Genomic DNA, 13,225 nt, shown 5'->3' on the forward strand with positions numbered 1-13,225 from the left:
TGATCAAAAAATTTGAAGCCAGTTTTAATTTTAAGCGGATTTGGTTTTGTTTTTTAAAACCCGACCCAATTCAGGTCCGGGTTTGGTTTTTATTTTAAAGCATTGGATCGGGTACCCGACCTGGTGGAAGAAGCACCGGATCGGGTATCCAACCCGCCTAGCATACAGTTCAAGTTTGATTTTACATAAAACGTAGATGGTTCCAAGGGGATTTGATCCCCCAACCAATTAAGACAGTCTCAGAGCGCTAGCCAACACACCAAGGTTCCTTTGTTGCCATTGTTGTGAAAAAAAAATCTAAACTTTCTAAACGTATATTTTGAAATCAACTCGACCCATTAATAAATTAACCGGGTTTGGGATTTTGAAAAATGTCATTTAGTCGGATATGGCTTTTAATTCCTGACCCGACAATTAGCCAAACCCAAATATTAGTTATATGGGCAGATCTGGGTCAACCCCGACCCGACCCGTTGACAGCCCCAAACACAAGTTATGGCCTTAGCCATGATTCTACTATGCTGCCCGGAGCTGCTAACAGCTTGGTAGTTTTCCAAGGCTAGGATTTGATCGAGTTCAATGGTGTTGAGAATGGGGCTGCTAGGATTTGATTGAGTTCAATGTGTGCATGTTGATAAACATTGTAATTTCTGGGCATGTAATTTGGCTCATATGGGGTTCCTTGACCGAGGCATGGTGTGGAAAGACAAACCACCATATTGGTTTCCCACCATATATAATTTGTGATGTCTGATTCTGCTAATCTGTAACTGGTAGGGGTCTGCCTAACCCCAGCTTGCCAATAAAAAAACTACAACCAATTCTTGCATAAGACAAGTATGTTTAACAATTCAGTGCACAGATTCGGATGATAAATTTTGCAAGAGTATTATATTGAAACAAAATACTCTTTCATTGCTTAATAAGCAAAAAGGGCTTGCAAGGGCACAAAGATGTGCAAGACATGCTTTGCAAACAAAAATGCTGTATTGGATGACTTTCAAGATGTGTAAGGTATGAGTTAACAACCATAGCATAAATGAATAAAGGAACTTCCATTCATAAAATTTGTATAATTTAGCAAGTGCTACTGCCTAGTTCCATAGCTTGCACTTGTATCACCCTTCCACAGCTTTTAATGTAAGACTAACACCCATCAGCTTCTAATTGAACTAAATCAAAACTTAGTAATCTCATAGTTAACTATTGGAGGCTGAGTGGAATTTTGTACCATAGAAATCACAAAAAATATGTAGCTATGTTAGATCTCAAAGTAATCCTGGCAATAGGGTGTGGTTGATCCAAACCAAAGCTATACTTTTAAAATCTGTCTCATGAAAGCAAGCAACAGTAGGTTTAGGATTACAGAGTGGAGAAGATACTCAAGTGGGGCTCAAACAAATCAAATTGGATTGAGATACTATTTGTGGGATGAAAGGTATGAGAAATATGAAGAAAAATATTTGAATATGCATTCAAAGGTATAAAAGGTGAAATTTTTCCAAGTATGCGAACAACATCGAGTTTTTAGTTTCCCTAACCATGTGTAGCCATGGATGCAGATCAACAGAAACATTATAAAATCTGCAATATAAGAAGTCGCAACAGTTGAAAATCACATATTATATGCTATGTCTTTCCCCATCCAACTTTTGATTTCTAAATTGCACATGGACTGCCTATTCAATACTTAATTTCCATATGCTTGCATTTTACTATTTTTAGATTCTTTTGAACTTTTCACTGACTTAAAGTAGTAGTGTTTATCTTGGACATGTCCAATTCATCTCTGGTAAGGGCACACTATCAAACTGAGGGTATCGAGTTTGAACCTCATGGAGGTTAACCACAAGCTTGCCTATTGGAAAAAGAAAATATATTTGTTTAAATGTTCCTCATAACTGTTTTGCTTTTTAGGTTATGTGATTAATTGAAATAAATCACTTTTCTGCAGGAAGATAGAGTTGATGCTGTCTCTCTTATGTGTTCAAAGGTTAATTCAGTCAGCGGTCAGCCAGTTATGGTTGGTCTCTATTCATGTTTTTTGTTTATCTATGTTTATGCATCACAAATGCTCTAAGTTAAACTAGGATTTTAGTTGACTGCCTAGGCAGCTTTCTTATCATGTGGCCACAAAAATGGCTATAAAATATTAATTTTGTGTCCCTCATACTACCATCTGATGATATTACCTGATTGATATGTTTGATTTTTCTTGGCATCTTTTGCAATGTTTGGTAATGTTAGTGCTTAATTGTCAGTGTTCCAAAAAACTACTTGATTTCTTATAAAAATGCAATAGGTTAATTGTTTTCAAATAAGATGGATTTATATTCTATACTTTTTATTTATATTTCATTAGGGATCTCTCTTTGCAATATATATTTGATGCATGTTATATATGTGTACATGTGCAATATTGACACCCCAGCCACATCCTGGTATTCTTATTTTGGAAAACATTTGTGCCGAAACAGCTGTAACCCTGTTGCATCATGTACCAACACCCACACCTATGTGACAGTTCCATGCAGGTTGCTCGTGCTGATATGCAAGCTGATGTATTGAATGCATGATTGGTATCATGAGGGTTGGTTATGACTTATGAGGTGTTTGCTTATTCCGATTTTTAAAGTCTACTTAGGCATTGGACAACAACTGATCTCTTTTTCTCCTGTCCTTTTTTTTCTTTTTAAATTTTCTTGTCATGTTACCAATGAACATTCATATTGAATATAAGCTCATATCGATTCCTTGCTGCACATAAGTCAAATTTGTTCTTTTGTGGAACATATGAAACATAAGAAAAGTGCTTATTATTGATTGTGATGACACCATCTTATTTTAGGCTTGGCTTTTTGAAGGCAAGGAGACAGTCCAATTCTTTTGCATATTTCAGACATTGATCATTTACAAGGTATGCATAAGAAGCACACACACAATACACAAAATGTGCATGATATGGGCATCATTTTCTACTTTCATGATCTCTAACATACTGTGCAGGGTGGGCTGAGTTCTGGATATAAGAGGTACGTTGAAGAAAGTGGAATTCCTGATGAAACATATCATGAGGATTCAATTGCTCTTTTTAGAGTTCAAGGTACAGATCCTCACAACATGCAAGCCATCCAAGTTAATCCGGTATGTTGTAATTCTGAGTTTCCATAGGGAAAGTATTAACTGCTTAGTAATAGGAAGACAGTAATGGCACCAAACAGTATGACATAATAATTGCTGAACAAAATAAAGTTCAAGCAACTAATGCCATAAATTTTGATGTGAGTATACTTCATGAATAGAATTATTGTAGGGATAAAGTTTTGAATTTTCTCTTACAAATTTTGTCGATTCCATGAACCAAATGCTGCCAGTGCATCATATGTAAACAAATGAGATCCAGTGTCCCATTTTGAGTTATCCTGAAGCATTTGTTTCTGTGCTGAAGACATGTACTGTATATATGGAACTGAACTTCAAGCACAAGCTAAACAATAAAATAATCTCCTGGTATTATGAATTTTATGATAAGAGTATGAAATCTACCGCAAACAAAGCCTGGCAAAATGTATCTTCCTGATCTATGATCTTGTTCTAAATTTTGAAATCTAAGATGTAATTTGAACTTATCTGGTTAAAATTAATAGAAATTTTCACTTATTTTCCAATAGAGTTGGTTGTTTTACAAAAAAAATCTAACAAGAGGATAATCTCCTCGTATTATTCTAAAAAAGATTCATGCTGTTATTAATCTGAAAGGTGCTGGCTTATTATAATGTTCAATAAAGTTATGGATGTGGGACAGAGAATATTAGTCATATTTAAGTTAGACTATACCTTTAAGTCTTTAATTGACTTAAAACTTGTTTTACCTTAAGCTGCAAAACCCTAACATCTGGATGGATTCCTTGTGGCTTTGTCTGAGTCCACATGAACTTGCTAAGTTACCTTAGTGACCTCAGTGACTTTTTAAAATACAATGTAAGGCGCGGAACTAAAGGGCACACGAAGGACCCCACCAAAGGATAGTAAAAGTTTCCTTTTTTGATATTTGAGTTCTCAGGACATGAAAGTTTTTTCACATGAAAATCCAAAGAAAATACCACTTGACAATAAATCCCATACTAAATTGTTACCTAATATCCTTTTTTAATTTTAAAAGTTGTTATTCCACCTTCAGGAGAATAAGTGACCTACAAATCTAGAAGGCAGTGATAGGCGGGTTATCTTACAGTTTGCACTGAATGCAAATTTTTTCCATGACACTGATGATGGTCTCACCAATTGTGTTCTGCATTTATCTCGTTGGGTTTTGTCTCATCCGCTAATTTATTGGATTTATAAAATGATCTTTTGTGCAAATCTTGGGGTTTTCTGTTTGGTGATCAAAGATGACCAAATGCACACACACACACACACACACACACACACACACACACATATATATATATATATATATATATATATATATATATAGGGAAAGCATTTGCTACCCTCCTGGGTAAGGAAACCCCTAATTAGAACTCATAGGGGGAAGTTGTTTTGGGCAAATCTAACCCCATGGATGTGTTCAGCGTGGTCAAAATAGCAGGACTGGGCCCTTGGATCATATTTTTGACATAGAAATATGATTTTTTGAGGGTTGAAAATTCAGTACATTGTAGGCCGTCGATTTCCAACCCTTAAAAATCCCACATACACATCACACAGGCATGATTTAAAGGTTGTTTTCTACCAAACAAAACATGTAGATCACATCTGGCGGGTCAGATATAAAACAACAAGAATTTTTGTAAAATTACAGTTCCTTACTGGGGGGTTCACCCACGAATATATATATATATATATATATATATATATATATATATATATATATATATAGAGAGAGAGAGAGAGAGAGAGAGAGAGAGAGAGAGAGAGAGAGAGAGAAATGCATGCATACATTATACATACATAAGATTATGACTTGTGAGGGTATTGTCATCATGAATTTCAGGTCTCAAGTTCACTGAATTCATCATTCTGTTATATTCTGGAGTCGGGAACATTTATGTTCGTTTGGACCGGGAACCTTTCTTCTTCAAAAGACCATGATATTGTTGACAGAATGCTGGACCATGTTAATGTATGTTTTTAAGTTGGAAATTTATGTTGGGATTGCTATTGGCAGGTTGTATAAATTTGGTGCATGCTATTATTGATATATGTGGATGTTTGGTAAGGAGAATTTTGTCATCTTGTTCTCATTGTGTAGTAAATCTATAGAAAAATAGCATAGCGAATTAACCTGTGAGTCTGTGACAGTATGGATATCTTGTCAACCTACGTCACTCAGAATATATTTTGTATTACCGGCAGTTGCATGATACGACATTTATATTAACGCCGGACACAACATAAGACTTGGTTAGAGGCCTATTTCAAATAGATAGAAGCAACACATAGATAAACTGAGAAGCCTCCTAGTGCAATGATAGTTCAAGGCAAGGAATAATTAAGGTTCTTGAGTAAAGTGAGAACGGTAGCATGATTGCTGAAAATATGCAAGTCACTTTAATAATCTTAAGCAGCTTTCTGTAGATGCATTTATGGACAAGACATGAATACAAAGAATAAAACATTGTAGGTTGAATGAAACAAGACAAAACATTGTTTAGGAATCATAAGCTGGTTTCTGTAAATGCTCTTATGCATAAAATATACAAAGAATAAAACATTGTATAATGAATGAACTGAGACGATGTTAGCACAACAATGGTAGAAAGGAGTGGGAAGACGGGTTCCATCATTAGATGCTATGTTGATGTGATGTTACCAGCAATATGCCAATGTGGCAGGGTGACTTGCTAGTTTGGTTGGCCTCTTTTTTCATTTTTCTCTCAAGCTCAGCTTGCTCTTAGAAAAATTGGGTTGATCGTCACTTGATGAAAATGTAGACAACTTGACTCTTGATTCTCATAAAATTCGACACCAGTTTTACTTATTGAACCTTTTCTCTTAGTCTTAAGAAGTAATGATGACTATGAATATTGAATATGTTTGTATCTACTATTAGTAATTTGATTAACATGGCTAAGAACTTTGATAAAAGCCTACAGTAGACTTTTGGATAGTAGCAAGTAGGATCTCTGATTCAATCTGCATCTGTAAAGGCAAAGACAAATATGAATCACCACATGTTTCCATTTGAAGTAGCAGTATTACTCTTGGAGATACCTTTGATGTATCTTGATATGCTTTCAACTGCCTGAAGTCACTCCTCTTGGATCACACTTGTCTTGGTTCACTCAATCTGTGGCAAACAAAGTATGTTATTCTGGATATTTATGTTGAAATGCATTTATTGTGGAAACCATGTTAGGTTAGAGAGAGAAAAAAGGGAAAGAGAATACAATTTAATGTATGCAATACATTTGGCAACAGAGGAATGGAACATTTTACTTGATTGATTTGTTCTCATACAAATGAATTTATGACCTGCAGTTTGATGTTGTAATGATCATTCCTTTCTTGAAATCAGTTCTTATATACATTCTGGAGTACAAATCTTGTCATCTTATCTTGTTGTCTCTGGTCAGTGATTTGACAAATTGTTGTAATAAGCTCATTAGATTGAGACTTCTTGATTCGCAGTATCTATGCTTAGACACCAAATTTTTTGTGGCTCATAAAGATTTTTATAAATAGTAAGATGCTTTAGTTTGTCATTTGCATTGTAACTTTTAACTGTTGTCTGTGATCCTCAACAGCCTAAAAAACAACCTATACAAGTGAAGGAGGGTAGTGAACCAGATACCTTTTGGAATGCAATTGGTGTAAAGATGGAATATCCAAAGGAGAAGGATGTGAAAGAAGTTGCGGAAGATCCAAATTTGTTTGTCTGTATTGGTATAGAAGGTTAGCTTGGTTCTTTTGATTGTGAAGTTTCCTCTTTGTTATGGATGATATGGTAATTCCTTGTCTCAGAATTGTTCCTATTATAAATGAGCAAGGAGAATCTAACAAAGATTATGGTTCTTTTTGCTTGCCAACCGGGATCTCCGGGGTCTCTCCATTTCCAGGTGATCTTGAGGTACTTGTATTATCTTTCTTTCTGTTGATTTCATAGTCACATAATATTTTGTTCACTAATATTATAGATGGTCATCTGCACGTTAATTGCTGTAGTGCCTTCATGATATAATTTCTGAGATTTCATCCCATAACCGAATAAATGGGTTCCATGCAGTGTTTCCCTGCTCCTTTTTCAAGTCACAATTTATATTTATACCATAGTCACAAATAACGTCCTCAGAAATTTTTCAGCAAGAGAAAATCTCAGGAGATTTTAAAAATTCATGTTTTTCTTAAGAAATTCTCAGGAAAATATCGGTTATTAAAAATTTATAGTAAATATTATAAAGATCTTAGTAATGTAATGAAATAGCGGAAAATGCAAAAACAATGCCACTAAGAGCTTACAAGATCACAATCACAAAAGTGCACAAGCACAAACCAATGCCACTAAGGGCTTACAAGGTCACAATCACAATGTGCACAAGCACAAGTCCACTATGGGACAATACAATAACCAACAAAGGGCAACAACAAAAGCACTAAGTGCATATAAAACATTAAAGAACTAAATAGAAAAACACAACATAAAAATATTTATCTTTATTGAGCATAAATGCTTAAGAGAAGCATTGAAAAATGAAAGGGGATAAAAGCCCCTATTTATACACATAGAGACCTCAATAGAGCTGTTGGACTATTCCAACAACTTTATTGACTAGTCAACTCTACGTTGACTAGTCAAAAAAGAACCTAACAACTATATTTGGTATTTGACCATATAGTTCCTATAAAAACAGAAAAACACAAAAATAAAAGAATAAAATAAAGTACTAGTTCGCCCCTAATGGGCACAGTCTATTACAAGAACTGAAATGACCAAAATACCCTTAATGGGTATTTACCTATTACATTATTTATAAATAATATATATATGAATATATATGTATATATGTACAATATGAACCAAAAATATATATGTATGAAAATACATATATATACATGTACAACTTAACAAGTAATACATAATATTGATAGTACAATTACACCTTTGAATATGAGAAAGATATTAGACAAAATAAATATTTATAAATAAATACATAATAATATCATGGTTAAGTTATTTACACATTTTCACATAGGTTGAAAGTAGGGACAAACTAATAGTCCCATATCACTCAAAAGGGCAGAAAACTTCACCTCTCATTTCTATTTCAGGGGCTCCATGCTCCTTCCCTTTTCACATTGAAAAGAGTGCTTCACGCGGAATTATCCACGTAAGCCTCATTTAAAATCTGTTTGAATTTAAAGATGGTTAGTTTACCACAATGCCCTGTTTAATAAAAAGTATGCCTGCTATCACGTCAATATAGCGATATTAGTGCAATAATATCATGTTTTTTTTCAAAAGAAGCGATAGTTTGAAAATCTCATGATATTATCAGAATTGTTATGGTTTTGTATTATATTATGAAAATATTGCAAGATTTTCAAAATCTTGGCGATATTTGTGACATATTCTTTTCGCAATTTACTTGCAATTTTATATCATTGCCTTGTTGGGTTAATTGTGATTTCGTTCTGAAGTGTGCTCATCTGATGCTGGGGGAAAGCTGACAATATAATGGCAACGTTGCAGGTCAAAGAAATATTTAACTTCACTCAGGATGACTTAAATACTGAGGATGTGTTGATACTTAATTGCCACACTGAAATCTATGTATGGATAGGGCAGCATGCGAAAATTAGATCAAAAGAACAAGCCTTCTCAATAGCGAAGGTGATATCTTTGTGTCTTCTATTTTAATGGATAAATTTCCATAAAAAAATTATTTCAAAAGAACAAGCCTTCTCAATAGCGAAGGTGATATCTTTGTGTCTTCTATTTTAATGCATAAATTTCCATAAAAGTTCGTACCTGAAATATTTCGCACTTAAAAATCTTTTCTGGCATTTTATGAATGTCTCATTCTTCCACTGTCTACTTATGTTCTATTGCTTCCTGCAACTGACAGAAATTTATTGATCATGGCATTCTCCTAGAGGGAATGTCCTTGGAGACTGCAATACATATTGTTACTGAAGGATATGAGCCAAAATTCTTCACTCGTTTCTTTTCATGGGATGCTTCAAAGGCATCTGTAAGTATGTTATCTTTATCTCCTGTCACTGCTAACCCATTACTTGGGAAGTGATTTGCATGTCCTGTATCTTTAAATGCCTTGAGGTTGTATCTCAGTTCATTAGTGCAGGCATCGCAAAGTAATTTTTTGTTCCTTGGAAATGACTTGCAGATTGAAATGTTTCATGTTTATGTTTTGTTAAATAAATTTCTGCTTTTTTTTTCACTTATGCAGATGCATGGGAACTCATTTGAGAGAAAGCTGGCACTCGTGAAGGGGCTCAGTCCAAAGTTGGAAGTAAGCCATTGACTGAATCTTATTTGTGGTGATTAACAATACTTTCTTTTGTGACAATTGAAGTTGATATTGACAAAAATAATGACATTGAAAAGGCACATAAGGCAAGATTTTCACCTCTCAATCACCAGCCAAATATAGCATAGAAAGTCAACTTCTAATTCTTCAAATGGAAAATTGTCACAGCCATTTGTTTTTCCTTTTGACAGCATTAGTTTAGAATGCCTGTACAAATCTAGCTCCATAATGCACATCATGAGTGTGTATTTGGATTACTCTGGGTCCAGGCATTCTCCATATATAAATCATCTAGAAGAAAGAAAAGCGTTCGACCTTGGTTCTAACTGCATGTAGCCCGATTTTGATCCTTTTAAGAAGTTTAAATTTTAAATAGTGATTTTTTTCTCTGAGCCCTAAACTAAGATTGTTTGATTAATATTCTGTGGTTCTTTTACAATGTTCATTAAAGTATCAGAAAGATGGACGCTTCTCCTGTTACAAAATGGAAACACTGTAAATGATGTAATAACTTTTAGTGCTTCTAGACAGACACCTAAAAGAAGTCTCAGAGCATATCGGGCATTTGACACTGAAAATTCATCAGACCGCTCAAGAAGCAAGTCCACCAGTTCTGACAGGATAGTGCCAAGAAGCAGATCCCCAGCATTTAGTGCAATGACCTCAAGATTTGAGGCTTCAATTGACCATCAATTGTCCACTCCACCTCCAGTTGTTAGGAACCTCTTTGTTAGATCTTCTGAAGACAAAACCTTCTATGAGAAGGCTTCCAAGATTTCACCAAGAAATGAAGGCTCCCAGTTTTATGAAGTGAAACGATCAAACGGTAATCTCACTTTTTAGCGTACGTCTGCTTATCGAGTCAATAAACTCACCCCGAGGTGTTGTTACCTTCTTTAAAACTTTATTTTTTGATAAGTCATTTTGTATAACTTGTATTCATATATACATGCATTGTGCAGAGGGGGTCTTGTATCCTGTTCCAGCAAAAGAAGAGGCAAGTGCAGCCTCAACAGAAAGTGGTGTCCTGGCGAATGGCAAGGAAACCTTTGCGGCTGGCTTGAAAATATACCCTTATGAAAACCTAAGAGTTTCCAGCAATGAACAAATAACAGGTGTCGATATAACCAAACGAGAGGTACTCTAACTGCATAACTCAAAATATGTTGTTACTCTTTATGTTAGAAACTTAAAAAAACGTCCCAGCAATGCTATTATGACAAAAACCTTGCCTATGAAGATAATCTTTGGGTTGGATAGGCATTTTTATAAGTAGCATTTTGGTGCCAAATATTTGTTTGTTGATTCCCTCTTTTCTTCTTCCTTGGTAACCGCGCGTTGACCATTACCTTTTTAATGAAAGCATGGTTTGTATGTAGTTTTTGCTGTCTATCGACCTCTCTGCATGCACACGCATATGCACGTGCAGGCACACACACACACAAATGGGCACATATTCATGGTGCTCATGCAGTGGAGTATATGCTGTGAGGATCAACTATGCAAATGTAAGCACTCATATGTGAAGAATGGCTTTATCAGCTTTTTCTGTTTATTATTGTCCACAGATGATGAACCTGGTAATAGTTCCTGGTCATATTTGAAAGTGAAAGCCACTTAAGATCACTGTCACAAATCTCAGTAATTCAGATTTTAGTGGAAAGGAAAATCTTGTGAGTTGTGATAGATTAAAAAAATTTGTTTTGGGGGGAAATTCTGGGAAAATATAAACATATATAAGATTTGAATTTTAAAAATATATATGAAACTTAAAAATAAAATACAAGAATTTAAAAAATGTGTTTGATTTCGTGATAAAACCATGATATTTTGAAAATATTGTGATGCAAAGATTCATTACTCGCTAATAATCAGATATCATAAATAACTAGCAAGGAGCAAGTACATGAACTTTTGACATAACATTGATGAGTTACATGTATGCAATAATATACATATATTTATTATAAAAATTATGTTGAACACATTTACTTTTTCTTGTTTTTGAAAAATAAATTCCTCAAAAAGCTTGAGTTAAACAAAACATTCTTGTTGTGCTCTAATAAATTTATTGCTAGCACCCAATTGAAATAGGGCAAGTATGGCCTCCTTTCTCTTGGAAATTAAGATTCCCTAAATGTGTGTTTTACTTTTGATCATGGTCATCAATATTTGTATGGCGATAATTGACTAATGTGATTTCATGTGAGCCTTTTTATGGTTTCTCTTGGGAAAAATAGCTGGAAAATATGGGAATTTTTAAGTACCAAGCATTAAACAACAACAACAACTACTACGCCTTCATCCCAAAACAATTGGGGTCGGCGATATGAACCAAAAAAGAAAATCATTCTGGGTCTTCCACATGAATCATTCTCCAATCATTTTTATCCAATGTCATGTCCTCGGTGAGGTTCAAAGCATTCATATCCTTTCCTATCATCTCCATCCAAGTCTTCTTAGGCCTACCCCGACCTCTTTTAACTAATATATTTTCCCATTTCTCCATCCTTCTAACTGGAGCATCATTAGGCCTTCACCGAATATGTTCAAACCACCGTAAATGATTCTCTCTCATCTTATTTTCAATGGATGCAACGCCTACCTTCTTACGTATCTTTTCGTTCCAAATCTTATCTTTTATTGTATTTTCACACATCCATCTAAGCATACGCATCTCAGCTACACTCATTTTTTGAATATGATGTCTCTTGGCAGCCCAACATTCCGTACCATATAGTAAAGCGGGCCTAATTGTCGTCCTATAAAACTTTTCCTTCAACCGCAATGGCATTCTACGATCGCACAACACTCCAGTTGCACTTTTCCATTTCATCTATCCAATCTTTATCCTATGATTTACATCTCCATCAATATCTCCATACTTTTGAATGATAGATCTCAAATATTTAAAACAATCATCCACCGGTATTTCTTGCTTACCAAGTTTCACTACACTCCCATCACTACTTCGTTGCTTACTAAACCGACATTTCATATATACTGTCTTACTCTTACTCAACTTAAAACCTCTTGCTTCCAATGTCTGTCTCCATAATTTTAACTTAGCATTAACCCCAACTCTAGACCAGAGTTACCGGAAGCTTCTTAGGTAGGTGGGAAGCTCGCTTTCCGAAAACTCGCTTCGGAAGCGCGATACTCCTCGCTTCCGAAACTTCATGGGAAGCTCGATTCCCCCACGCTTCTTTTATGCTTCTCATACACATGGTCTATGCATAGTATATACTTTTCTCACCTTTCTTTTCATCTTTTTCATGTATTTTCTCTCATGCTTTTACTCACTTTCCATATATCTCCTTTAAATTGGTAACCATCATTGTTAGATTTTAACAAAAATTTAACTCTTTTATAGAAAAATCATGAAATATAAGAATGATCAATTTTATTTTAGTTTTTATTTGTTTATTGTTTGATTCCATATTGCTTCATTTTTTATTCATATTTCGTTTTTAAATTGAAACTTGGCTTCCCGCTTTGTATAAATTTTAAAATGCCTCGTTTCTCGCTTCCGCTTTCCATATCGTTTCCCGCTTCCGCTTCCTAGTTTGGCAACCTTGCTCTAGACTCATCAATCAAAACAATATCATCAGCAAACAACATACACCACGGCACATTTTCTTGAATTGATCTCGTAAGCTCATCCATCACTATAGCAAATAGGAAAGGGCTTAATGCAGATCCTTGATGTAACCCAACCGTTATAGGAAAATTGG

The 13,225-nt window shown here is 34.8% G+C and overlaps 1 protein-coding gene across 1 annotated transcript in view; it reads left to right on the forward strand.

The window, feature by feature from the left end:
• VLN1 (villin-like 1) overlaps positions 1 to 13,225 on the forward strand; it is a 32,245-nt gene that overhangs the window by 18,266 nt on the left and 754 nt on the right. The window contains exons 12-22 of the mRNA XM_090004977.1: positions 1,955 to 2,023; positions 2,849 to 2,917; positions 3,007 to 3,144; positions 4,997 to 5,125; positions 6,750 to 6,897; positions 7,062 to 7,072; positions 8,693 to 8,833; positions 9,069 to 9,194; positions 9,411 to 9,473; positions 10,023 to 10,317; positions 10,454 to 10,629. Coding sequence (XP_089861103.1) covers positions 1,955 to 2,023; positions 2,849 to 2,917; positions 3,007 to 3,144; positions 4,997 to 5,125; positions 6,750 to 6,897; positions 7,062 to 7,072; positions 8,693 to 8,833; positions 9,069 to 9,194; positions 9,411 to 9,473; positions 10,023 to 10,317; positions 10,454 to 10,629 — 1,365 coding nt within the window. The remainder of the gene's footprint in view (positions 1 to 1,954; positions 2,024 to 2,848; positions 2,918 to 3,006; positions 3,145 to 4,996; positions 5,126 to 6,749; positions 6,898 to 7,061; positions 7,073 to 8,692; positions 8,834 to 9,068; positions 9,195 to 9,410; positions 9,474 to 10,022; positions 10,318 to 10,453; positions 10,630 to 13,225) is intronic.

This window comes from Nuphar pumila, chromosome 4 (assembly GCF_984573655.1).
Source record: "Nuphar pumila chromosome 4, dmNupPumi1.hap1.1, whole genome shotgun sequence".
Lineage (NCBI taxonomy): Eukaryota > Viridiplantae > Streptophyta > Magnoliopsida > Nymphaeales > Nymphaeaceae > Nuphar > Nuphar pumila.